The sequence below is a fragment of the Saccopteryx bilineata genome, chromosome 1, assembly GCF_036850765.1.
Source record: "Saccopteryx bilineata isolate mSacBil1 chromosome 1, mSacBil1_pri_phased_curated, whole genome shotgun sequence".
NCBI classification, from domain to species: domain Eukaryota; kingdom Metazoa; phylum Chordata; class Mammalia; order Chiroptera; family Emballonuridae; genus Saccopteryx; species Saccopteryx bilineata.
The window spans coordinates 238,667,837-238,693,150 of NC_089490.1; the positions used below are offsets into that span (position 1 = coordinate 238,667,837).

The 25,314-nt window shown below is 38.8% G+C and overlaps 1 protein-coding gene across 5 annotated transcripts in view; it reads right to left on the reverse strand.

The window, feature by feature from the left end:
- The window catches only part of DENND1B (DENN domain containing 1B), a 150,121-nt gene that overhangs the window by 81,304 nt on the left and 43,503 nt on the right, over positions 1–25,314 (reverse strand). For 3 of the 5 annotated variants that reach the window (XM_066238558.1, XM_066238596.1, XM_066238569.1), the window contains 7 exons: positions 14,765–14,814; positions 12,148–12,267; positions 7,496–7,565; positions 6,820–6,900; positions 5,372–5,431; positions 4,021–4,074; positions 977–1,087 (listed from right to left, as the gene is read on the reverse strand). In XM_066238558.1, coding sequence (XP_066094655.1) covers positions 977–1,087; positions 4,021–4,074; positions 5,372–5,431; positions 6,820–6,900; positions 7,496–7,565; positions 12,148–12,267; positions 14,765–14,814 — 546 coding nt within the window. The remainder of the gene's footprint in view (positions 1–976; positions 1,088–4,020; positions 4,075–5,371; positions 5,432–6,819; positions 6,901–7,495; positions 7,566–12,147; positions 12,268–14,764; positions 14,815–25,314) is intronic. The other 2 variants (XM_066238578.1, XM_066238587.1) reach the window with 1 other exon arrangement.

The following is a 25,314-nucleotide window of genomic DNA, read 5'->3' on the forward strand; positions in this document are numbered from 1 at the left end:
ACACTTTTCTCATCATTAAACACTAAATATATAGATATCCTAGAGAGATCCTGAATCTCCTTCTACTCTAAAATACTAAAATTTTACAGAACGAAGTTTCCATTTCTACTAAGGAACAAGCCACATAGCCATGACCTTGTTCTTATCAATTAACCAAATGTGTCAGAAAGCAAACACCTGCCATTAAAAATAACGGTTTTTAAGAAATATCTCAGATGTCATTCTCAATTATATTTACATTTATATTTAAAAATGTTAAGGCAATAAAAAATGGCAATGTCTAAAGCAGAAAATAAAAATAGGAAATTTAGCAAAATACTTCTGAGTATTTTTCTATGGCCCAAGGCAACCCCTGTTCTCACTGTCTTTTTACCCTGGCCATGGAAACACCCCCCCCCCAAGAACATTTTAGTAAGTGGCATAAAATGTATGATTAATAAAAAAAAAAAAGCTACTTTGACTTTTAAGTTATTATCAGTGTGAAGAGCCCCTTGAGTCAGGATGACTAAAGATTCTTCTCCCAAACCAGCACTGGGCAACAAAGAGGAAGCCACCTATTTCTGGGGGGGAGCCGCCGCTATTGTCACGGCCCCTGGGCTTCTTTCAAGGGGCGCCAATGGGGGCAAAAAAGCCACAAGTGAATAATAAAGATCTCATAATAGCTCTTAAGACTTCTTTATATGGCAGAAGGCAGTAAAATGAACTCTGGAGAGTTAAAAGGAACAAGAGAAAAAAAAAATAAAAAGCACAACTCTCATCTTTCCCGATAAGAAAAAAAAATAATAATTATCCTGACTTAATGCATCTGAGAAGGCCTTCTCTAATTCAGACTTCTGTCCCTCAAGAGCCAGATTAAAAGCACGGATCGAGAGAAGTGCGTCGACATTGTCCTCCAAGTGCACAGAGGCCCGTGGGCCTCTCTGTGAGCACCCCCAGCCCGTGTCCCCCCATCCCCGGGGACACATCAGGTACTCACGGTGCTCAGTTTGCAGGAGGTGACGATGATGCGTCGCTCGTGCAGCATGCTGGCGTACAGCTGCAGCATGTTGCTCACGTCCACCGCCACGAAGTACTCCGTGAGGTTCCTCTACACACGGGAAAAACCAGGCTGTGGGTCACAGCTCAGGGCCAGATCCCTGGGGACGGGGGCTTTCCCCCATTGGCCACCAGGTGGTTAGTCTTAGCAACTGTAACCATTCAAAGCGTGGCACTGGGTGTGATTCTGTGGCCAACAAAGCACAGGGTGTTCTGTTATTATCTGAAACACTGTCCCACGCCGGGAAAATGGTTCCTGGAGGCTGATCTGGGCATCAGATCGTATATTTGCTACCCTTCCTCCCTCCCTCCCTAACAACTGGTAAACAAAGCCGACTCCCTGGTCCCAACCTAGACCTGCTGAATTGTCACCTTTGGGGTATGGCCCCAAGAATCTGGTTTGCAAACCAATTGTCTTGGCGAATCCTCTACACACTGGACTCTGTGTACGTTCGCCAGTCACGCAGCAAGCAGTGTGAACGTCTGCTACTGTGAACCACACACAGGCCACCCCCCAGGATAAGATGAATTCATACAGCAGATCTTTGGTTTTTACCAAGGAAAATCTCTGGTGTGCAGGCCTGACAGGGCCTGCTGCATAGTACTAGAACCAAATAAAATCTGGTGGTCATCTGTTTTCATTCCGTGACTGGCCCCTTGATCTTTCCCACCTAAGAGCACACTTGGGATAAGCTCCCATAACTTTGAGTGTTGGATCCTCTCCTTCCTGCTTTTTTTTTTTTTTTTAAATCTCTGTACTCTAACTAAAGTGCATCAGAAAGCAATCGAGTAATAAAGAAGAGACTGGGTAAAATATGATGGTAAACCAAAACTGTAGTACCAGATGAACTGAGAACAGGGAAGGCTAAAACTTTTCACTGGACAAGAAAACAAGACATCCCACTATTTCCTGCTTTCCAATAGGGAGAGACTTCACCAGGAAAAACAGGGCATATGTGCAGAACCTGTAGCTATTGGTGAGTAATGCTGAATTCACAGGGAGAGACCCTTTCCTGCCTTCTGTAGTTGAAGCTGACCTCACTTTCCAATTCAACGCTTCAGACACAAAACTACACTGATGGCGTTTGACACTGTGTTCCCCACCATCCCAAAGAAAAGGAACTTCTGGATGTGGACTTATTTCTCAACACAGAATGCTGCCTTCTGTGTAGGTCCTTGCCTTTTTTCCCCCCTAAACAGGACTTTCTGGAAGTAAAACATTTTAATGGAGATGTAAAAATGTTACCTTCTCCATGACAGTTTTTCCTTAGAATAGTTCTTTGAAACTATCAAAGTCACAGCCTTTAAAAAAGGCGAGGTGTGTTCGATCAGGTTAAGTGGCTGTTTACTAGTAAATGTAAGAAGGGTGAGTCAAGGACAGAGTAGACGGGAGTGACTTGGACTTGTATTAAAAACGCTGAAGTTGAGCCCTGGCTGGTTGGCTCAGTGATAAGAACGTCAGACTGGCGTGTGGATGTCCTGGGTTCAATTCCTGGTCAGAACACAAAGGAGAAGTGACTATCTACTTCTATACCCCTTTCCCTCCCCTTTCTCTCTCTCTCTCTCTCTCTCTCTCTCTCTCTCTCTCTCTCCATTCCCCTCCCATAGCCATGGACCGACTGGTTCAAGGAAAGTTGGCTCTGGGCACTGAGGATGTTTCCATGGCCTCCACCTCAGGCGCTAAGAACTCGGTTGCTGAGCAACAGAGCAGCAGCCTCAGATAGACAGAGCATCACCCCCTAGTGGGCTTGCCGAGTGGATCCCGGTTGGGGTGCATGTAGGAGTCTGTCTCTCTGCCTCCCTGCTTCTCATTTAAGGGGGAAAAAAAAACTTTAAAGTGAAGGGTCCAAAGTCACATAGGTCAAGGCCATGGTGAGTCGGCCCCAAGAACACAGCAGGGGGCCCAGCCCCCAATGAACAGCACAGAGACCTCAGAGCTTTTGAGGTGGCCTGAGTATTTTGGTAGTCTCTCTCAGGCCCAGCATAAGAGCAGCTAATGCAGTCTTTTCCCAGGAGTTATCTGAACTCATCTGAACTAGAAGCACCATCAGGAGTCTTGGTTTGACATCAGAAAGATCACAGTTGTCTTCCTGGACTTCAATCACGCACAACACGTGTGCTTTTGGAAGCAAAACGCTCTGCAGCTTTGAAAACATTTTTTGGAAGAACAGTGGAGTTCTGAGCAAACGAATAAGTATTCCTGGAAATTTATTTTTCCTGTTAATGTTTCCCTCACCTTTGATGGAATTCTTTCTGACTCATCTTTCCAAGGGAAGCACACACACACACAAAATCACGTAAGGGAATGTGTTCTTCTCACACGGCATCCGAAAGCATATCAGTCACTTGCGCTTACCCACATAAACTCTTCTACAGAATCTTAATTGGCAATAAATATTAAAACACTGAAAATAATTTTAGTAGGGCTACAATGAGGACTGAAAATGTGAAACTTGGCAATTTTTATTGTTTCTTGTAATACCGGTACCTCAAGCCTTACAAAATAACATTATTACTTATCTGAGAATCCAGAAGTCAAGTATAGCTAAGACATGAACAGAGGCAGGTACAGGCATCGGAACTCCTATGGTCAGTTCACTAAAGTCACTATTAGTGTGAAACTATTTCCCGTTGCCAGTATTCATTCCCCACCAACAGAAGTCACCTTCTGAGAAAGCTCCTCTCTCTGATCCTAACCAATAGGTATGATCCTCCTGCACTGTCTCAAGTGTTAGAAATATAGTAGTTGTTCTCATATGACGTTCCCACCTACAATCAGATATTCAGACGGGAGTAAATAAGCAGGTGCAGAAGAAAGAAAAAGCGGTAACACCATGAACTTCTTATTTCTTTGACATTTCTCACAAACACAGAGCCTTCCTAGGCATTCTGTTTTCTCACTATCGATAGTCTTAAACAGTGAGACCAAGATAAATAAAATTCATGACAGGAATGAAGAAGAAACATAGCAAGCAGAACACTTACACTCTCAGGAATCGTTGGGAGCCCGGTTACGTCAGGGGCGATGAAGCAGGAATGCTGACCAATCACATAAGGGAAACCAATCACATAAGGGAAGAATTACAATTGGATAGCGTTACATAAAGTCTGGGATAAAAAGAAGTAAGCATAAATCACCTAAGTTTATATATACCAAGGTAAAGGCCTGATGCTCAGGATTTGTTGGATTTGAGAGATTTTTAAATGAGATGACAGGTTTATATGGGACTTAACAATAGCTTTCTCATGGCTAAGAATTAAGTGTTGGCTAAAAATATTTAATTTTAAAATTAAAAGCCCTGGAAAAGGCTTATTAAGACAAAAAGTATATCATTGCAATATATATATATAATATGTATATAATATATATATTATGTGTATATAATATTTATATACTTATTTGTATATTTTCAAACACATTTAGTTTAAGGGAGACTGGACAGGTAAGGCTTGCCTACCCAAGAATATATCAAAATCTATCAAGTCCTCAGTTTCTATGGTAACTCACAACAAACTTCTCTGGTACACGTTAGCCACTATATTATTCAAAAAGCAGCAATAACACATCATTTTTTAAGTATTTAAAACTTCTTACAAATGTATTTACTCATTTCAGAATATGACCTTCATTCACCCACGTAACAAAAAGTCATTGGCTTCTAAAATATCCAAAGCCACACACGGTCCAGAGACACATGTGCATGTATATAAAGCATGTGGTTGGTTCATGCCTTCCCATTTCCCACACCCACCCCTTCCCACCCAGAATCAGAGGCCAAGCAAATCAGCAAAATTGTTTTTATTTTCTGTTCATATTGAACTCCAACATTATTGTGCTATTGTAATCACATAAGGACATATTGTCATAGTGTCTCGGAATTGAAGATGGGTGAAAACATTACAGCCAAAGTTGAGTACAGTGGAACTAGTTGGCACAACACTAGTTCACACCATAATGATGTATAATTTTCCAGGGTAGAACAATATGAGATAAATCACAAGGTCTCCAGAGATCTTGTGACAAAAAAAAAAGTGACAGAAATCTCACGCTGTGAATGCCCTTCGACATTCCTACTACTGACAATGGATAATTTACATAAATCTGGTCTCAATTAGCTACTTTTATTTGGAGGATTTTCAGTAGTGCCGTATTTCATACAATTATGCTTTAAAAGATAGTATAAACAGAAAATATACTCCAAATGATTCGTTTCCTGAAAAGAGACAGATTCACCATTTCCCAAAGGACTGAAGTGAATCTTAAAGACACCGTGAAAGAAGTAATTATTTTCCCAATTTGAGAGTGATTTTTAGAAGACATTGCCCTTTAACTCACCGGTACTAAGGAGGGCTGATCTTTCAGAACTTGCTCACTGGCAATAAATATCTCTTGGTTCTTATAATATATGAGAGAAAAAAAATGAATATTTTACTTCCATGGGGGATGTTTACTCAGCAATTTGCTGTGTATCTGAGACAAACCCACGAAGCCACGTTTATCCACTGAAAATATCTGAACATTAATGATAAATATTATTATTATTATTATTTGTCTCTTTTCCGTTGAGTGACAGCTGCCACTGGCACAGGCCCAGGGCAAGGATGAAATCAAGGCTTTTCTTTCAGCACCAGCTAATGATAAATATTATTTAAGTGCAAATCTGTTGCTTTTATGTCAGAAAAATCTTCAAGGAAGTATTCTGATTCTCAACTGAGAATAGAGAGTGCTGTGGGTAAGTTAAACATCTTGAAATAAGTTTCAAAATAATCATTTACATCTGATATTCAATTTTCATAAAAATCTCAGTGATCCTTTAGTGGTTATAATGTCAAGTCTTGAAACATCCATGTATTAAAACATTCACGAAATAGGAGATTGTAAAAAAAAAAAAAAGATAGTAGTTTCTCAAGAGTTGTCACATTTTTCTAATGGAAATTCTGTGAATGAACAAAAATTTCTTTCCACTTGAGGGGGAACAAAATTCCTAACTCACAAAACTGAAACCTCAACCAGTAGCTAAGTGATGTGCTTTAACCACAGCTTTTGCCCCTCGATCATGGTACACGACTCTAGCAATTCATTTTCAAAATCAAATAAAATTACTAACTGGACTTCACACAAAGTTAAGGCTATACTTTATTCACCAGCTGAATTGATAAAGAATATATTAATACTAACGTGTTTTTAGACACAGAAGGCAACAGGCCATTAACAACTTCAGTGGTAAATCATGTATACCCCCCCGCAGGCTGACTGTTTTTGGGAAACTTCAGTCATATTTCCAGTCTCTGGTGATTACACAGGAAAATGCATTGAAGTATGGGGAGGGAAGAAGCAAATTTTCACCAAAAATTTTCCCGTCTAGTTAGCGATAGGTTCTATGCGATATTTTATGTACTCCTTTCATTTCATGAGGTGTGTTTTGAATTTTATTTTGGGGGGGGAGTGTTTGTGTGTGTATGTGTATTTCCTTATTATGGGTAGATTTCACTTGAAAACCAATGTTCCTCACAATCCATATATTCTTACAGATTTGGATATGTTTAGAGTATAATTTTAAGAAAATGTGATTTAACTACTACCAAAATACACATCCAACGAATCGTGTTAGGATAGGTAAAGGATGTCCAAAAGCCTCGATGTCATCATCTAGTGATGTTCATCCCAGAGCAGAAGTTTTCTTGGGGGCAGAGGTAACTCAGCAGAATTTCTTCAACATGCAGGCGCTCTTAAATAAGAAACATCTCTGGCACCAAGAAGCCAATGACTGACCAGATACTTACCACACTCAGACTGACAGGACTGTTGGCCTTGGGTACTGGGTGGCTATAGAGTGCATTGAGAATCACATTCAAATCATTTTCCTACCATAAAAAGAAAAGGGGCATTTTATAAGGAAAGTAAGCATTAAGCAACTATGATGAAAACTGTTTGGGAAAGCCATGCACTGGACCTTCTCGTATTAGACTGGCTTTATCTCACTACTTCGCACAGTGATGTTTTAAATACCTGAAATTAGAGTATTTAAATCTAATAAATATGGAAAAAAGATATCCTGTCTCTTTAATAATTGAATCAGCATAATTCAATTATTATAAAAACTGGATGACATTTGAAAACATGGTGGTGAAACAGCCGGTCACAGAAGGACAAACATTGTGTGATTCTACTTATATGAGGTACACAGTCATATCATATGGACATAAAGGGCAAGGGTTGTTGCCAGGAACTTGCAGGGGAGTGGAAACGAGAACCTACTGTTGAATGGGTAGAGTTTCAGCTTGGGATGGGCAGACAAAAAGGTTCTAGAGCTGTCAGGAACAATGGCTACAGAATAATGTGAATATACTTAACGATACAAATTGTGCACTTAAAAATGGTTTAAAATGGTAAATTTTATGTTAGATTTATTTTACCTCAGTATAAAAAATAAGTGGAAAAAATATAACCCTAGCTTACCTGTCCCTTAGCCAAATAATCTGCCAGAGTATTTAGAAGCTTGTAATATACTTCAAACCATGGTAGGTAACTGCAAAAATAAAAATAACAATAATAATAACTTAAGAATGTATATATATTATTTAGAATTAAGAAACAAGATGACAAAATTAACATTAAATTTATATTATTTCAAACAGTTTGATCCTGGAAAGCAGCAAAGAACTAAAACCTAATGTTCTGTTTACTGTTACAATAACATTTTAATAGTATCTATTATTAGTTTTTATAGCATGATCAGAACTCAGAGTTCTAATATAAAGTTTAGTCCTTACTCACTTCTATTTATGTCAACAGTATCTAAAATGACTCAATCCTATTGCATGGTGTGCATGGTACAGAAAAATTAACTGCCATAATAAGAGGTAATATGACATGAAAACTAATTTTTAAAAGCTTTTAAAAACAAAGACACATCTTTTTTTTAATGTTACTGAATTGAGTATACAATCGAATTATTTGCTTAATTAACCAGTTCTTCAGAAACTGATGTTTAAATAGAAAGGTTTCAAAATAAATATCAATACAAGTAACAGAAAGTCTATTTTAAAAATTGTAAAGATCTGTTTAATTTGGTTCTTTCCTCTAACATTGGCAATTTCTTGCAATTGTAGATTTGGTACTACTTCTATGTACTTCATTATGGATAATAAATTTGCAAAAGCCATGGCCTGCAACATGGGTCAAGATCCAGCCCAAAATAACAAAAATGTATTTATCGACAATCAAAGTCTGGTGTTTTAGCCAATAGGAAGACTCATAACTGCATTATCTGTTATCTAGCCAAAAATTTTCCCTTTACATAATTTGTTGAGGAGAGATAGTGGGATAGACACTTCCAAGTTTCAACTGGTCAAACACAGCTCAGCACTACCCTCCTAAAGAACTAAGCTGGATTATACACAGCGTGGTCTTTGTGAACATTTAATGATTCTCAATGATCACTAGCTTCTTTTTAAGAGAACATAACATTCCACTGTTTTAATAAAAACATCACTGATATCAAAGTGGAACTACTCTGTAACCTAGTCATTTTTCCGAAAATGTCAAGGATGCAGGGACATTCTCTGTTGCAAATAAACAACAGCATAGCCAGCAGAGGGTGCAAACCGGCTACATGCAGACTGCTGCTAGCCCATGGGCATATCCTTATTGTTTAAGTTAGTTGCTAACTTCAAAATCTGAGATGATTCGCTTAAAAATATGGATTTTTTAAAACTCAAAGGAATTGACCCGACTGGTTACACATTTTCCAATTTGCAACGAATGTGTGATGACTTTTGTCTGGGAATGTGGCATACTCACTCTAACTTCTCATTGTCAGACACCTAACCTGCAAGTCTCATTTGAGTCCCCTACCTGGCCCCTAGAGGTAGCTGAATCTACAACCCTGAAATGGGGCAACTCAGCAGGAAGTCTCGCTCACTTTTTATTTGACAAAAAAAAAAATGGTTTGCAGTTCACAAAGTAGTCAATAATCCAAATACCTTAAAAAGATTCCATTCCAAACTTCAAAGACAAAATGTGCAACCAAAACAATAGATATACATGAATACATGTATATAATGTAAATATGCTAAATCATAATCGCTCACCTGGCTTGCGTAAGAAATGTCATTCTCATGTTTGTTTGCTTTTGTAGTTTCTTAGATATTTTTCAAAGAATACATGTTCAGTGCAATTAATTTTTAACTAACATAAGCTCTTAAACTGATTATCGGTAAGTTAAAATGTTCCTTTTACTAAATTTTAGTCAAAATCTGTCTCTTACAACCAACCACAAACATTCTAGGAAGTCTTTTTAAAAATGTATTCAACTGAACAAGGTATTTTACTGAAGTTTTTATAAAGTTCGAAATGTTATTTCTTTAACAAAGAATCGCTGTGCGTCTCACAGTTTTGTAAACATATATAAAACAAATATAGGAGGATCAACTGTTTTCACATCAAAAGGCAGAAGCTTCTTCATGTGTTAGCTACAAGATTATTTCCTTAACTTTTCACAGAGACGGAAGGCAAAAGGCAGATGAACACAGAAAACCATGAGTCCACTTTGTGGCAGTAAGAAGCCGTCCCCACACTGGTGCTTCCCACGGCAGAGCTGATAAAACTTTTACATTCCAAAGTCAAAGGTTAAGTCAAGGAAAGGAAGTGGTTCCTGTCAAACAGTCAGGTAACCACTAAGAGTCTGAGTGGTCAGCGGGGGCCTAACTTGGAATGATCAAATAAAACTAAGGAAACTGCCCTTCTGTGCATGTGCATCGAATGTCTGGAGGCTGTTTTTCTGTCTGGAAAATTGACACAAAATGTGTAAAATGGAAACATTCTGCTTCTAAGGGATTTGCCCAAAGGAAGGGTGTAAAAGCCTCAAGTGTGTTATGAGTTAAAGGGGCGGGGGCAACTACCGGCCCCAAAACACCCATCCGTCTTCCTCTGGAGGGTATTTCACTCCCAACCTTAGGTGACAATTTTATAGTTGTAAAATTACATTAATCACATTAGAAGAATAGGTTATTTCTTGTAGTTTTGTCAGCGTAGGCGAGCAATTGTAAATATAAACAATGGTAAGTTTTAAAGGGACTATCTTGGGATATTTTTGAGGTCTCATTAAACTGGGATAGACATGTCAGGGAAAAGAGCCTCAGACTACAACTGTGGCTGAAGACTCAAAATTAAATATCAACGTTTATATTAAATAAACCAAAATCCCAGTCCTTCTTCTGAAAAGTGAGCAAAACACATAGAAATCAAATATATGTTCTTCGAGGCATATAACAACACAAAATCCAAGAGGGGGGTCAGGAACATGGTTTTTATAGCACTGTGTGCAAACTGTATAGCTTAGAACTCCAAGGTAAATTTAAACGACCTTTAAGTCTTACAACAGCACCCTGCAGAAATGGAGGCAAGTAGCCTTTTGTGGAAAGCATTTTGTGGAAATTTTTCTGGCTCTGAGCTGAAAGGAATAGAACTTTGCATGTATGTATGTGAACATGATGGAAGACAAGGGAGAGAAAGAAGCATGTTCATACTGTGACGCTAGGCGTCACACGTATGAGTTTATTGTAATAGTCATGAAACTCTTCTGTACACTTGATGAAACTCTTCTGTACACTTGATTACCTTTTTTTAAGAAAAAAATTAAAAATTCACAGAGAACCCTTAGAACATTAGGACACGCAGGGCTGTGGTCTTTCCCGCAGGCGAACCTGTTCTGGGTGAGCCACCAGGTGAGACTCCCCTCATAACTATGCCTTCATCATGGAACAAGTGAGAAAGCTCTGCCCACCCATTTTCCAGAGTTGCTCGCACGACCAGGCAGTGGCGCAGTGGATAGAGTGTCGGACTGGGATGCAGAGTTGCTCACAGACCCCAATGCCCAACCAACTGGCTTCCAATTAGCAGAATCAACCCACAGTTTGAAGCATCACACTCTTCTGGATAACACATGCATTCCTCAGTACAATTGTCATCCCGATGAGAAAGTTGTGCTTAAAGAAGGGATGGGAGCACACCCACATTCTGTCGCTTAGGAAACAGTGAAACATTTACACTCGAATAAAGATTGAAAAAAAATTTCCTTCAACTCTAACAAATGTTCTGAGTAAATGTACCACCTAACCCTTCAAGAGTGATGTGAAGGTAGCCAAACAGCACATTTCACCCACCAGGCATCATCAGTTCTGTACCAAAGTTTTCTTCGTAATGTTTTAGTTATTTATTGCTTTTCCTGTAAATATCGCCACAGACTCTAGCTTGGCCAATATTCATATTAAAACCCTAGGAAAGAGTCCAATGTTGACAGAACATTTTATAGAATTTGGCTTTCGGATTCATCAGGACTTATGAAGGGAGAGCTAACCTTTGGGACCCTTTCTTCCTAAGAGCCAGCAACTCAAGATCTAGGTGTGTATAGACAAGAAACTCACTCGTAACTATCTACTGAGTCAGGTAATGTAAGCGATTGAAGGAGGGGACACATTGGAATTGGCTAACAAGCAGACACGTGACATAACCACAAACCTGTGGTCTAGGTCCAGCTTCTTACTGCTCTTGGGAAGGACTTGCATTTTGCTCAGTAGTCCCATTTAGCAAAACGAGTTAGAAACATGAATTGTATTGCAGAATTTCACTAAAATGTATAGGGTTAGAAACATCTTCTAAATTTTTAACACACCACATGGCCAAATAAAACACCTCTAAACATTTCTGCCCCGAGTCACCTTAAAGCAAGTCATTTCCAGAAATCCAAGTTCCAGGTCGTGATAGAAACGAACGCATTAATTGAAGAGTTTTGACCCCTCCTCAACACATGGAGGATACATTATCTGAATGCCCATCTCAATATTTTGAAGTTCTCAGAAGTACACTCACAAAAACAAATCTTGAAAAAAGCCCTACTCTTTCAAGAAAAATTCTGCTGTTCCTGGTAAATCTTTAAGCCTAACTGATGCTACAAACAGAAAGTAAAGAAAATTAGTTTACAGCTCAGTTGGATTTAGACAGAACAAATAAGAAAAAGAAAGTCACGAGCAGTTTTCAGAGTCTCAAGCAGAAGAAAAACAGTTCACCTTCCATGCAGCAAATTTTATTGTTTCCTTACACGTACTCACCTAAGGATGCACAGGCAAATTTTACCTCCAGATGTGAGCCTGCAGAACCCGAATCTCTGCTTACTCTCAATGTCCGTCAGTACAAAGGTAAAGTGCTGTCCAACTTGATTTTGAGACACTCTAAAATATAGGAATATTAAAAAAACATCAAGCCTTGAGTAAGAATTTTCATCAAGATAAGCAAAAGCAGGAGCATATTTAGAGGGGGCAAGGGCTTCTCCTTTCTGACTGGCTGGTTCTTAAAGGCAGAATGTTCCAGAACAAAAAGGGGGCACAAAAGCCATGAGCTTGGGCTAAATTATGAGTACGAGAGCAGCATTAGTTGTAACATCTCGCAGGCCAAGCCGTCCGGCATACACTAATCCGTTAATGGGGAATCAGAAGGCATATTACAATAAATTTGCATATGCCTGAAGTACTCATCAGTAGTTCATAAATTTTGACAAAAACTAGGAAACGGTGGAACTGAGAAGCTCTGGTCAATGATGAATATGAATGTGTCTGCTCACTTCTAGCCTGCTTTCCTGACACTTCTAAGAAAGACTGAGAGAGCAGATCCCGTTGCATTAGAACAGGGGTCCCCAAACTACGGTCCAAGGGCTGCATGCGGCCCCTTGAGGCCATTTATCCAGCCCCCGCCGCACTTCCGGAAGGGGCACCTCTTTCATTGGTGGTCAGTGAGAGTACTGTATGTGGTGGCGCCGCAAGCATGTCATACTTCCAGTGACATGGGACGTATGCGTCACGGCTCTGGAAGCGCGTCATATCACTTGTTAAGGCTAGCAGTGACAAATATGGAACCAGACATTAACCATCTCATTAGCCAAAAGCAGGCCCATAGTTCCCATTGAAATACTGATCAGTTTGTTGATTTAAATTTACTTGTTCTTTATTTTAAATATTGTATTTGTTCCCGTTTTGTTTTTTACTTTAAAATAAGATATGTGCAGTGTGCATAGGGATTTGTTCATAGTTTGTTCACCGGCCCTCCAACAGTCTGAGGGACAGTGAATTGGCCCCTGTGGTAAAAAGTTTGGGGATCCCTGCTTTAGAATCTAAAGGCAGCTCCTAACTCTGTTGAACTGCTTCTTCTGTGGACATTCTTACCCAAGAAAGTACCATACAAATTCCCACTGGCATTTTTTTTTTTTTTTAGCATTCTCTTCTAAAGCTACCTCCACAATGAGAACAAATTTCCAAGTACACACTAAGACTATGATTTCTACCCAAAAGGCTTACTACTGAGAATGCTTGCTGGTCCTAAGCGGAACACTGCACTACCAGGCTGTATGTAGTAGCGGCCACCCTGCACTGTAAGATGCAGCATAAATTACTGCATAGGAAATGTACTGCTGTCTAAAACACGTAAGTTTATGTCATGTTACTGGTTATAATATTGCTATCTGACAGCTATAACTGAACATCTGCTTCCTTGACCTGAAATCAAATATCCAAGATACCCAAATTTTGATTTTGAAAGGACCACAGGAATTATGGAAGAGGCAGCAAGTTACTCTACTGAGACTGGTGGGCCAAGTCTATGCATAGTTTTCAACTGCCAGGAAATGTTGGGCATGAAATGTTGAACATTTAACAAAATGCACTTTAAGTGGACAGTTTTATAAAAGTGTTTCCCAAACCTTAAAACAACCTCGAGGGCTTGGTGCCACCCCCAAGTGCCCATGTTCACCACATCGCTTTTCTCTCTTTAGTGGGTCTCCGCCAATAATCTAAAAAGTGCGACTTTGGCAGGACCAACTGGTTCCCCCAAAAGGAAGTCAAAGCAAGACGGCCACTCCCTAGCGACACATGCTCGTATCCATGAGCCCATCATTCCGAACATTATCTCTATTGTTGCAAAACTTTAGGTTTTTACTCATCTCGGGCGAAATATTTTCCTAAAATATATTTTCTTTCAGATGCCCCTCCTGCTATAGTCTTTAAAAAAAAGAAGTGATAATAAGGTGTGAAAATCCCATAGGAAAAAAACCCCACTAAATGATCTGTTATTATATTCAAAGGACTGGCTACCAGGCGATGCCAACTCCACGCAGGTAGTGATACGCCCTTCCCTCCAGTGTTTATTCGGCAAGGTGCAAACATAATGAGATTTTCTAAACCACCCAGAGAGAATCCCTACAGCCATCCAAAACACAGCACCATTTCTACAAAGCTATTCTTGGGAGACAACCAGCCGTCGGTTTTACAGGATCACACAGATGGTCTTTTCTATTAGGGTGAAGAGAGAGGGAAGCCAGGACATATACATCTGATTTTCAAACACACAATTCTAAGGCTCTGATCAAGGACACATTAATATATTCTTTTTTTTTTTTTTTTGGCTAGCACTTAGAATGTGTCCCTGCAGCACTCAGGAGAGGCGGGACCTTCAGGAGTTTCCCAACTGGCCACAGTGAGGAAAACAAAAAGATGCAATGATGTAAAAAGACTTCTGCATTCCAAGTTCTACTTCACTTTTGAGCATCTAGTCTTTTTGTTGTTGGAAGCAATCAAGAGAAAAGACATTTTCTTCATTTAAAAAAAAAAACAAACGCCATCCTTGTTAACGCACTAGCTGAGATGGGCGAAGTCACTTAAACGATGACTTATACTGTACCTTTCAACGTCAAAGGGGAAACAGAACTTGGGTACACTCTGCAGGACTTCCTGTAAAGGCAAATTAAAAAAAAATTTTTAGAATATTTATAAAGATATAGTGAAACCTTTTAGGAGACATTTTCCAGAAAGAAAAGAAAGAAAAGAAAAAAAGGGGGGGGTTGTTTCTTAAGAACGGCACCGGTTCGTAAACTAAAATAATTGATTATTAAGAAGGAATGAAGTGTGGGGCCTCGGCAGATTGCAGTCACAATGCCAGGAAGCCCCAGGAGGGAGAAGCCCGGCCTGAAAGGTATTAACACCCTTCACATCCCCGCTGGGGTTCCCTCAACAAGGCCATATGGATTTTACAAGAAGCGCCGCACCATATGGGGAGGCTACTGGTCCCACAGACTAGCCACAGGGACTTCTGACAGATCCTGGCTCAGAAAGAGAAATGTTGTTTCAATTAAAATGCAGGCAGAGCGAAGGGAAGGAGGCTCACGGCAGAATGAATTACTGAGAATGTATAACAACTCTCCCGCGTCCCACAGGAAAACGCTTTTAGAAAAAGACGTCTGTGGCTCAAGACACACGTTTAAGGTGATTCAACCCTTGGTAAATCCGGTAACAGGAACCCTGAGTTCTATCTCAGATAAACCCCTTAAAGGTGTAACTAAAAAAAAAAAAAAAAAAAAAAAAAAAAGATAAGCCTTAACACTGAATGCAAGATAGATGCTATTCTGTGCACTCGCGTTTAAAAACTGCCTCCTATGAAAATCAATGTTTTAATTAAGCGCAGGAAATAACCTTATTGATTGTGAAACCCGAAGCAATTTTTGTGGCTGTTCTAAAATAATTTTTAAAGCTTTCAGAAATCATGCACATGTTCACTGTTATAACAAAATGAAAATCATCATCAGCCATTGGGCCAAAAATGGGAAAAAAAGATCTAGTTTGTTATATGGGGAAAAACAACTTAAGATGAGCTCTGATCCTTCAAGTTACACTTTAGAATAGAAGAGAACATAACACAAGTTCAAAGCCAGGTAATTTTACGAGACAAAGCAGAGATATATGAGCCTTTTTTCCTGTTAATAAGGAAAAAGAGCCAATACCTTAATGCAGTAGTCACTGTCTCCCCCCCCCCAGAAAAATACCTTATCTATTACTTCTTTACCAGTAAAACTTATACCCAGAGAAATCAATATTTAAATCTTGAAATCCTCTACAGACACACAGGCTTGAGTATCTCAGAAGGAATCTCTCATGTTCTTTTAAAACATAGGCTGCAGGGAGGTTTCACTTTAAAATAAAGCATTGTACAATTCCAGTGCTAATATCTAGAAAAGCTTCAAGAGTCATAATCACTGACAGCCAGAAAGGCATCGTGTAAGAAGGTGATCTATCTCCCTTCAGGGCGGGCAGGGCATCTTATTTTCTTAGGAACATGGACCTTTACAAGCATGACCCCACATTTAAGAAAAGCTAACTGTTTTGCCACCGACAATAATATTTTGCTAAATGTAATTAAGAGAACGGCTACACTTGAAATAATTTACATTACTTTGAAACTGGAAATGGTCCCTTACAAACAACAGTTCCTTGGATCATTGCTAATCCTTATCTTGTGCTACAAAAGTTCAGCCACTTACTACCATACTCACTACACATACAAACGTTATTTAGATAAACCCCTGCAAAGGTATTCATATCATTTCTGTGACAATAGATGATAGATAGATGGTAGATAGATAGATAGATAGATAGACAGATAGATAGATGAGAGATAGATACAAAATTCACTGCCTGTAAACATACCAAAATTAGTCATCTATTTCAAATCAGTGTTAAGCCTCAAATTAAGAAGGTTCCCCCTTAGCGGTTCCACCTTCCACACACCCCTCCTCCCACAACCAACACACATGCCCACTCTGTGGCATCCTCAGCTCGCTTCCCAACTGGCAGAAGCGCCCCTCAGGGGACAAGTCTTTAAACCTCCGCACTCTTTAAAATTCAACCAGCCAGCAGGTCTATAGACTAGTGCATAAACAGTATAGACAAAAAATCCTCTCTCAGCTTATGTCAGTGACAAAGGCGCCCAGTGGCTGACTGCTTCTCCCCTGACAGTGTGAGCTGAGCTTACACAGATCAATGGATGGAGGTCCCACCTAGCTCCCTGGGCTCGGTTTTCTTCCTAATTACAGGTGCTATTCAAACTGAAGTTAAAAAATGAGAGGGAGGGAGAGAGGGAGAGAGAGAGAGGGAGGGAGGACTAAGACACATACATGTGCCATTAGTTTGGGGGGCATCCTTTTAGCAATAATGCTAATTGAAAGTGGTACTTCTGTTATTTGTTGGAAGTGTTCATAAAACTTGGTGTTTCCACCACACAGTGTGTTTAAGTACACACACACAAGCTCACACACATGCACGCACATGCACATTCACAGTGCTAGGCTGGCATCCATAGACTATGTAAAAGGATTAAAGTGATAGCGTTATTTTTTCCCCCGTGTTCTATAGGCTTTTGTTCTTATAAAACACCTGATTTCCTTAGCGCAAAAAAAAAAAAAAAAAAAAAAAATTTAGGTTTTCAAAGTCTTCTTGATTCTCTAAAATATTTTATTTTTATTTAGAAATAACACACTGACATACAATGTGGAAAATAATCAAAAGAAAGGGTGAACGAGAACATAAATCATGAACTGCAAAACCCAAGGGGCAGTAACCACACATCTCCCTGCCAAATGTCCCGCACACAGCACACCCCCCATCTGGTAAGTGACTAACAAAAGCTACATATCGCACCTTTAGCCCTAGGTCTCGTGTCACTGCTAACAAGGATTATGACCAAGGTGATCTGGTAAGAGAAGAGAGAGCAAACCCCCATGTACTGCATCTTTATCCCGTGGGGTACCAGTCAGCATCATCAACTCAGCAAATAAAAGGGAGAACAAGTGGATTTAAGAATCGACCTGTTCATTGTTTTTTTTAGAAGCTAAATAAAACATGTAAAGTTTACCTCCTAATGAGAGTTCAGTAACCACAAAGGTCCTGAAATGTCTGTGAGAAACACTAAGATGAAATGGGAGATGTCACTGTTGATGTCAGGAGCAGTTTTCCTCCTTCTCGACGATTCTCCCTTGCTGGCACTGAGACCCCGACGTTCTAGGAGTTTCCAGACACTCCTCTCTGCCACACTCAGTCCTCAGTAAGCGCACCTGCCTGGGCACGCCCCTCAGGGTCAACTACCACGAGCAAATCTCTTATTAGTCTTCTGATTTAGATATGTCTGTGAACTCCAGGATTATTCATCTCACTGCTTTCTGTCACTGGCTTCTGAATGTCCCCAGAAATGCAAGATGTACAAAACCAGAAGCCAATCTTCTAGTTAGAGTCCTTGTCACTTAGAATGGGAACACCATGTACCCAGACCCCCAACCCAAAACAGGGCCGTTGTCTGCACCCCTCCCTTTCTGTGATCAATCATCCATCACATGTGATCAATCATTCATCAAATCCTGTTAATTCCATTCCGTAACCACCTTGCTGCAGAGCTTCTAAATGGGAGGGCAGAACAGATTAGGAGGGAGATAAGAAACTACAGGAATCAATTGGGTTTTTCAAAACACATTTGAGTATAGACAAGAGTCTAGATGCACTAGAGACGCCGCAGGGTCTCGACTCTTAGTGTGAATGGCACCTATACCTAAGGAATAAGACTAACTGTATCAGCTAAGGGTGTTTAATGAATGTAAGGAAGAATCGTTATTCTCTCACTACAAGAAGTGACAAGGCAGACTTGTTCAGGGACTGATTAATTCAACAACCTCCTTGAGGACATCCTTCTGCCCTGCTCTCCTGCGCTAGTTGGCGGCCACGTCCTTGGCTACCTCTAGTCAACGTCAGAAAATGAGCTGCCAGACCTCAACACATTGCAGGAAAACACGGCAGTGTCCAGTCACCTATGCTTAGCTTAGCGTTAGACTTGAGGGAAGTTGGGATTCAAACCCACTTGCTTTCCGCTAACCATGACTCTTCAGTGGCCTATCAATATTTCCTTTCCTAAAACGCCTCGCAATAATTTTAACCAGAGATGAATTAAATGTCTACCGAAGTTCTCAGGGAAATTATAACACAGTACTGTACAAGGGCAGTTTTGAAATACCCACTTTTTTTTCACTTGAATAACACTCTCAGAATCCTTTTGTAACATGGAGGTGGATACATGTCAATTTTAATATTATTCACAAAGGCCATATATGGGTTTCTAAAAAAAAAAAAGAAGAAAAAGATTTCTTCATTTTGAATATTAACTCCTAAAATAAATGAGCATTCATTAATGCCACGTATGCATTGAAACTACTTGTGTTTGAAGCAGGGAAATTATCACGTCTATTTTTCTTGAAGGGAACATACACTGAGCTCCTGAGTCACCGCAGGTACGCTGTGATGCTCAAGGCACCACAGTGAATTCACAGGGCACCGCAAGGTGTTTTTAATTTACCAGGGAAACAACTATACTAATAGAGTGATTAGACCAGGATGCATCTTAGTAAAAGAAAGAATTACATTAATGTGGTGAATTGTACAAATGGTCTCTTGAAACATCTGCTCACTGTTTTAAGAAGTATTTTAAACTTAGAGACAATGTTACATTCTTAACATAGCACCAAAGAATAACTGTCAAGAGAAACTGAGCCCACTGTGGAATCTTTCTCCTAGTTTTTACTTTTCCATAGTATTTCAATTTCAAATAAGTTTCTCTCTCACCCTTCCTCCTTAAATTAGGGAGATCATTGCAAGAGTCTCAATTCTGACATGAAAATTGTTTAGATTGTTAACTCTGGTCAAGTTATTTTTCTCTACCAAAAAAAGATTAAAAATAATTTTTTATTGTTAGAAGACAAATAACTGCCATGAAGCCAATGCCTTGTGCTACAGAAAGAACTGTGCTGTTGATATACACTTTTCATGGATTTGGGTTGTATGTGTATCAGACTTGGACAGGTGATGTGACCCCTGAAGTCTACAAACAATCACTTCAGTTTAATCTAATGCCAATTAAAAAGCCTTGTTCAAATCAGGGCAGAATGACATTACAAAAAACAAAATATGTGTATTTACAATTAAATGGCTCACTTGGCAAAGAAAAGGCATAATACATTTCCCTCCTGAATCTAAGATTTTAAAAGGCACTTAAAAGGAATGGAGGGGGCGTAATTCCAAGATGGAAGCACTGAAAACACTGAGCTCCCCTCCCCTCACAGACTCAACAAATCGACACCTACATCTGAGACAACCCCCCTGAAAACAGGCTGAGCAGCTCCTCCACAACTAAGGATACAAGGGTAAAATCCAGGCAGGAGAGATAGGCAGAGATTTGGTCATGCAGAAAACCCCATGCCCTGAGTGGGATCCACCATAGGGAAGGGTTTTTTTGTTTGTTTTTAATTTTCTAACCATAATTACATTAAACTAGAAATGAATTGCAAAAAAAAAATGGAGAGAAAATAGGTAGAGATTAAGCAACACGCTACTGAACAACCAATGGGTCAATGAAGGCATCTAAGGAAAATCAAAAAGTACCTGCTGACAAATAAAAATGGAAATATAACATACCAAAATACTATGTGGGATGCAGCAAAAGAGTTCTAAGAGGGAAGTTCATAGCATTACAGGCCTAACTTAAGCAACAAGAAAAACCTCAAATAATCAATCTAACTTTACACTCAAAGGAAGTAGAAAAAGAAGAACAAATGAAGCTCAAAATTTGTAGGTGGGAATAATAAAGATCAGAGCAAAAATGAATAAAATAGAGACTAATAGAAGAGATCAATAAAAATAAGCTCTGGTTCTTTGAAAAGATAAATGCCTTGACAAACCTTTAGCTAGACTTACCAAGAAAAACAGAAAGAGAAGGCTTGTGTAAATAACATCAGAAATAAAAAAGGAAAAGTTACAACTGCTATTATAAAAATACAAACAAACCACAAGAGACTATGATGAACAATTATACACCAACGAATTGGACAAGGTAGAAAAAAATGGATGAGTTTCTAAGAATACACAATCCTCCAAGACTGAATCATGAAAAAAAGAGAGTATCTGAACAGACTAAATCAGTTATGAAAAATCTCCCAACAAACAAAAGTCCAAGACTAGACGGCTTTCCTGGCAAATCCTAGCATTCAAATAACAGACTTAAAAATAAGGGCGTAAGTTGATCCTTTCTCACACCTGAGCAAACTACCAAATAAGTGAATGTGAAGCATAATATTTAAAATCGGAAACAAAGTCATGTGTTGTATATCAGAACAAGGTTCACACCAGAACAAGTAAATGACAGTAGAGTAGTAACACAGGCAGGAGGAGATTATAAAAAGTTAATAGTAATAGAAGGACTTAGGGCTGAGAGTATGTAATTATCTTGGGCTCAATGGTGGGAAATGGAAGATTGGTCAATGCTGTGTCTATTTAGTGCTCAAAGACACGGAAAACTGTAGCTCAGATAGTAAACACCCAGAGATCAGGTTGACCTTTAGCCATTCCATTCAATGAAGTTTGCTAGACATTTTATTCCCGTTCAAATTAAAACAGGAACTAAGTATCAATACTTAGTAACTAAAATAAAATGTTATTCAGACACTGTCATCAACAGGGCTAAAAAGTCAAGAATCCAGGAACTTTTTTTTTTTTTGGTTATATTATATTGAACTACAATTAGATTTGAACTCATAAGGGTTTGGGGGGTTTTTTTTAATGAGTGTTTCTTGAAATTCTACGAAATACTGTGAACTATTATTTTACAAACTTGTTCTTCCCCACCCGTTATAGAACATTCACCTCGGGATAAAAACTGTGTTCACACTCCCCTCTGATGTCATCTTTGGCCTCTGGCTGAGATTCTAGAGAAAGGTGCCAATTTTGGTCTTAGTTCTTGTTATGCACAACTCTTTCTCTGAGAAACTGAACTGCAAACAGTGGCTCTTTTCACACACAGAAAGCCACCAAACAGGTCTCACCAAATACCAATGAGTTTTCATCACTCCTAGGCTAGTCCACTTGGGCAGAAATGACCTTAAAGAGAAAACACAATTTCCTGCATCTCTTGTAGAAGATTTGACTCAATAAACCAGAAACGATGTGTACATCTAATTATTTGATAAACCTTCTCAGCGAAGAATTGATAATACTGTTGAATAAATTATCTCATACCTGCTGTTTATCCCTTACAATATATTATGTTATTGGGACATATGAAAAATAAGGAGTAATTAAAAAAAAAAAACAGGAGTAACTTATTTGTAAAAGCAGACTGAGGTTAAATCTTGTCAAGTTAGAGTCAATCTGTGGTCAGCTAAGAAGTAGAACTAAGTCAGTTCTTCCTTTCCTTGAAAATGTCCTTGAAAGAATGGCGGACCTTCATATCTTTACTGTTGGGTCTTCTCCGTCGGCTGTGATTTCTAATGTCTACATTGAATAGCCTTTTCTAGCCTTCAGAATGACACTTCTGTGTAACACCTCACTCAGCCATTTAACTTGTGTTTATTCAGTACACTGTGGATGAAAGACATGGGATTAAAAAGGAGAGTGATCTATCCCCTGATCTGAGGATGCACACAAGCATCCCGTGTTTACAAGCATTTCCTTAAAGGTCTGCATCCGTTTTCTCTAGCTCTTCTTTCTCTGTCCTTTCTTTTTGGGCTCCTCCATGTCTCCTTCTCCATAAGCCTTCGCCACTGGTGTTCTCCAGGGTTCAGCTCCCCAGGGGGGGATCTAACCTCACCGCTTCCCCCATGGGATCAACGTCTGGGCTCTCCAACCAGATGTGAGGTTCAGAACCCATTTCAGCTATTTCTTACTGTGTGAAACAAACTATATCTCATTCTCTCCTGAACAGGTCAGAGGCTTCCTGCTACCTAAAGGCGTCCGACCAGAATCTCAGCATGTGCAAAAACTGAAAGCATCCTCCTCCCTCAAATTACAATTCTCCACCCAAACATCTTTGTTCTCTGCTGCCATGCTAACTCTTTGCCAGTTTCTTCCAAACTTTAGAATCAGGCAAGTGCTCTTCTTTCATGGTACACATGCACATCAGAAATAAGTTAAATCCACGTGCACCTGTGTCTGCATTTGCAAACATGACCGCTAGAGACTGCATTGTTGTCTTTCCTGGTCCAACAGGCTAAGGATAAAGACATATGCCACCACTTAGTAAAGTTTACCGAGAGAAGCTGCAATGCTACCACTTGTCTAGAAAAAAGACATATGACTAAACATGTAACTATTATATGTGAATAACTAAGTTATGAAAGTGAGAGAAAATAATTCATATCCCAAATATGTATAATATTCAGTCACAATTAGTTACAATACTTCCTACAACAAACATGAAGTTAATTTTTGAAATGATATCCTGTTGAAGGTTAAACATGAATCAAATCCCACATACTACTTTCAACATTTCTAGGGCCTATCATATCTAACATTATTGTCTTTAAGATTTAAAAAGTCTCACAGATGCAAAGCCCATTATTAAAAATGCACATATTTTATTTCGCTGAAAATGAAAATAGATCGAATAAATAAGACTGCTAATCTGGTCTCCCTGAGCTCTCTCTTAACACACAAATGCACCCCTTTTCTCCAGAACGCGGCAGCTGGGGATGAAAGGCGAGATTTCCAATGATCACCCTCACATCATATTCCATCATCTTTTCATCAGTTTTCAGGGCTTCCCTTTGAGCCCCTTTCTTTTACGAAGCGTTTCTTTTCAGATCAATCCATATTTCCATAATCCACACTGCGGCTTCCACCCCCCTCCCCAGGGTGGACTCACTGCCCTCCCCTGCCCGCCCCCCCCCCCATCCAGAACTGTGGCTTACAACTGCCATTAAGCCTGGTAACAATCACAAGATAACAAAAGAGCGGGTGGGGCGGAGGTTCACTGGTGCCATATGTTGATCAAGTTCAACATTTTCAGCTCACAGAGGATAGATTTTTTTTTTAACTTTAAAATTTTTCATAGTGCCATCTCTTCCTACCGGCTTACTCTCTGCAATTGCCTGTCAGGCTAGAAGGTTAAACACTAGTAAACAACCAGGCAAAATTTAAAAGAGCTTATCTATTAATAACGTACTGAAGGGAGAGAAAATGGAAACCAAAGAAAAAGGTCACATGTCAATTTATGGGTTCTAACTGATGCTGGTAAACCATGAGCCTCATTCTCTTATGCCTAGTCCTAAAAAAGAAATCTTCCTAAAAGGTATTTTTTCAAAGCAGAATACAGTTAAAATAAGCAAGATTATTTCAAAGTAACATACTGCATGTGACTGAACATTGACGTTATGCCAATTTTTAAAGATTTTCAGTTTTTCATCAAGTAACATCTGAAAATGTTATTCTTATTTCTATCCTTTGTTTCATAGTTAACTAAGTTTAACTTTTTTCTAAACGAAAAATACAAGAAAAAGCGAAAGGTAGCATTGTGAACTGGCACAGAAACTTTAATACCCCAATTTTATATTTAACTTTTTTTTTCTCCTGACTTGGGGAAAATTGCTTCTGATTCATCAGACAATTTCAAGGTACATTTACCCTGAAAATAATTATTTTTCAACTCTTTTTCTCTCAAAGATTCAAAACTCTTTCTGGGGCTAAATTTCAAATTTATGTGTCAAATGTTTACTGGTTAATAAAAAGTTTTTGTAAAACTGCATGTATCTCTTTAAATCAGCATCATCTAATATTATGTAATTTCTATAACTCACTGAACAATGTCAGACCTTCCAGGATTGATGGGAATCGTTTGCATAGTAGTATAATTTCACTGCCATAAAAATAATTAAAAACTTCACCTCTAAGAGCTTATTAAAGTAAAACCTATTTACCCTTCAGCAGAAAAAGATATACCAATTTTTCAAGGGCTTTCAAATTTTGTTATCAAAATGTATGTGAAAATATTTTTTCAATAGGTGTTGGCTAGACAGCATAGTTCTCTTTTCCAATAAATGCCTCAGCTATAAAGCAAAGTTTCTAAAATGTCAGTTTTTCCAAATTCATTTCCCTGTTTGCAATAAAATTTTCAAATTTTTTAAAAGTAGGAAATATAAGACAGTAGGCAGGTAAAATAAGAATACAATCACATTTTACTTTGAGCTTCCTAATACTGCATCTACAAAAGAAACAAATCTTGCTATGTAAAGAAAGATGGATATAGAGAAAAATATAATTATAATGCAAAGTGTAGATTTAACTTTAAGCATTTTCCTACATGCTTGCACTTATAATGCCTTATTCTGAATCTTCATTTGTAGACAGAAGAATGTACAAAGGAAAGACACTAACAATATATTGAATATGAAACAAAGAATGCCGTCATGATATAATTATAATTCTCTTATACTATTGTACCTCTTTAAATAATTTTATTTCATTAAAAATTAAAACTCAATTTGTCTTATAAATATCTTTTTATATAATATACATACGCAGAGGGGTAGTGAAATAAAAATTAACCACCACACCTCAAAAATTGGTCCGGGACGTTGAATTCTTTTCATTTAG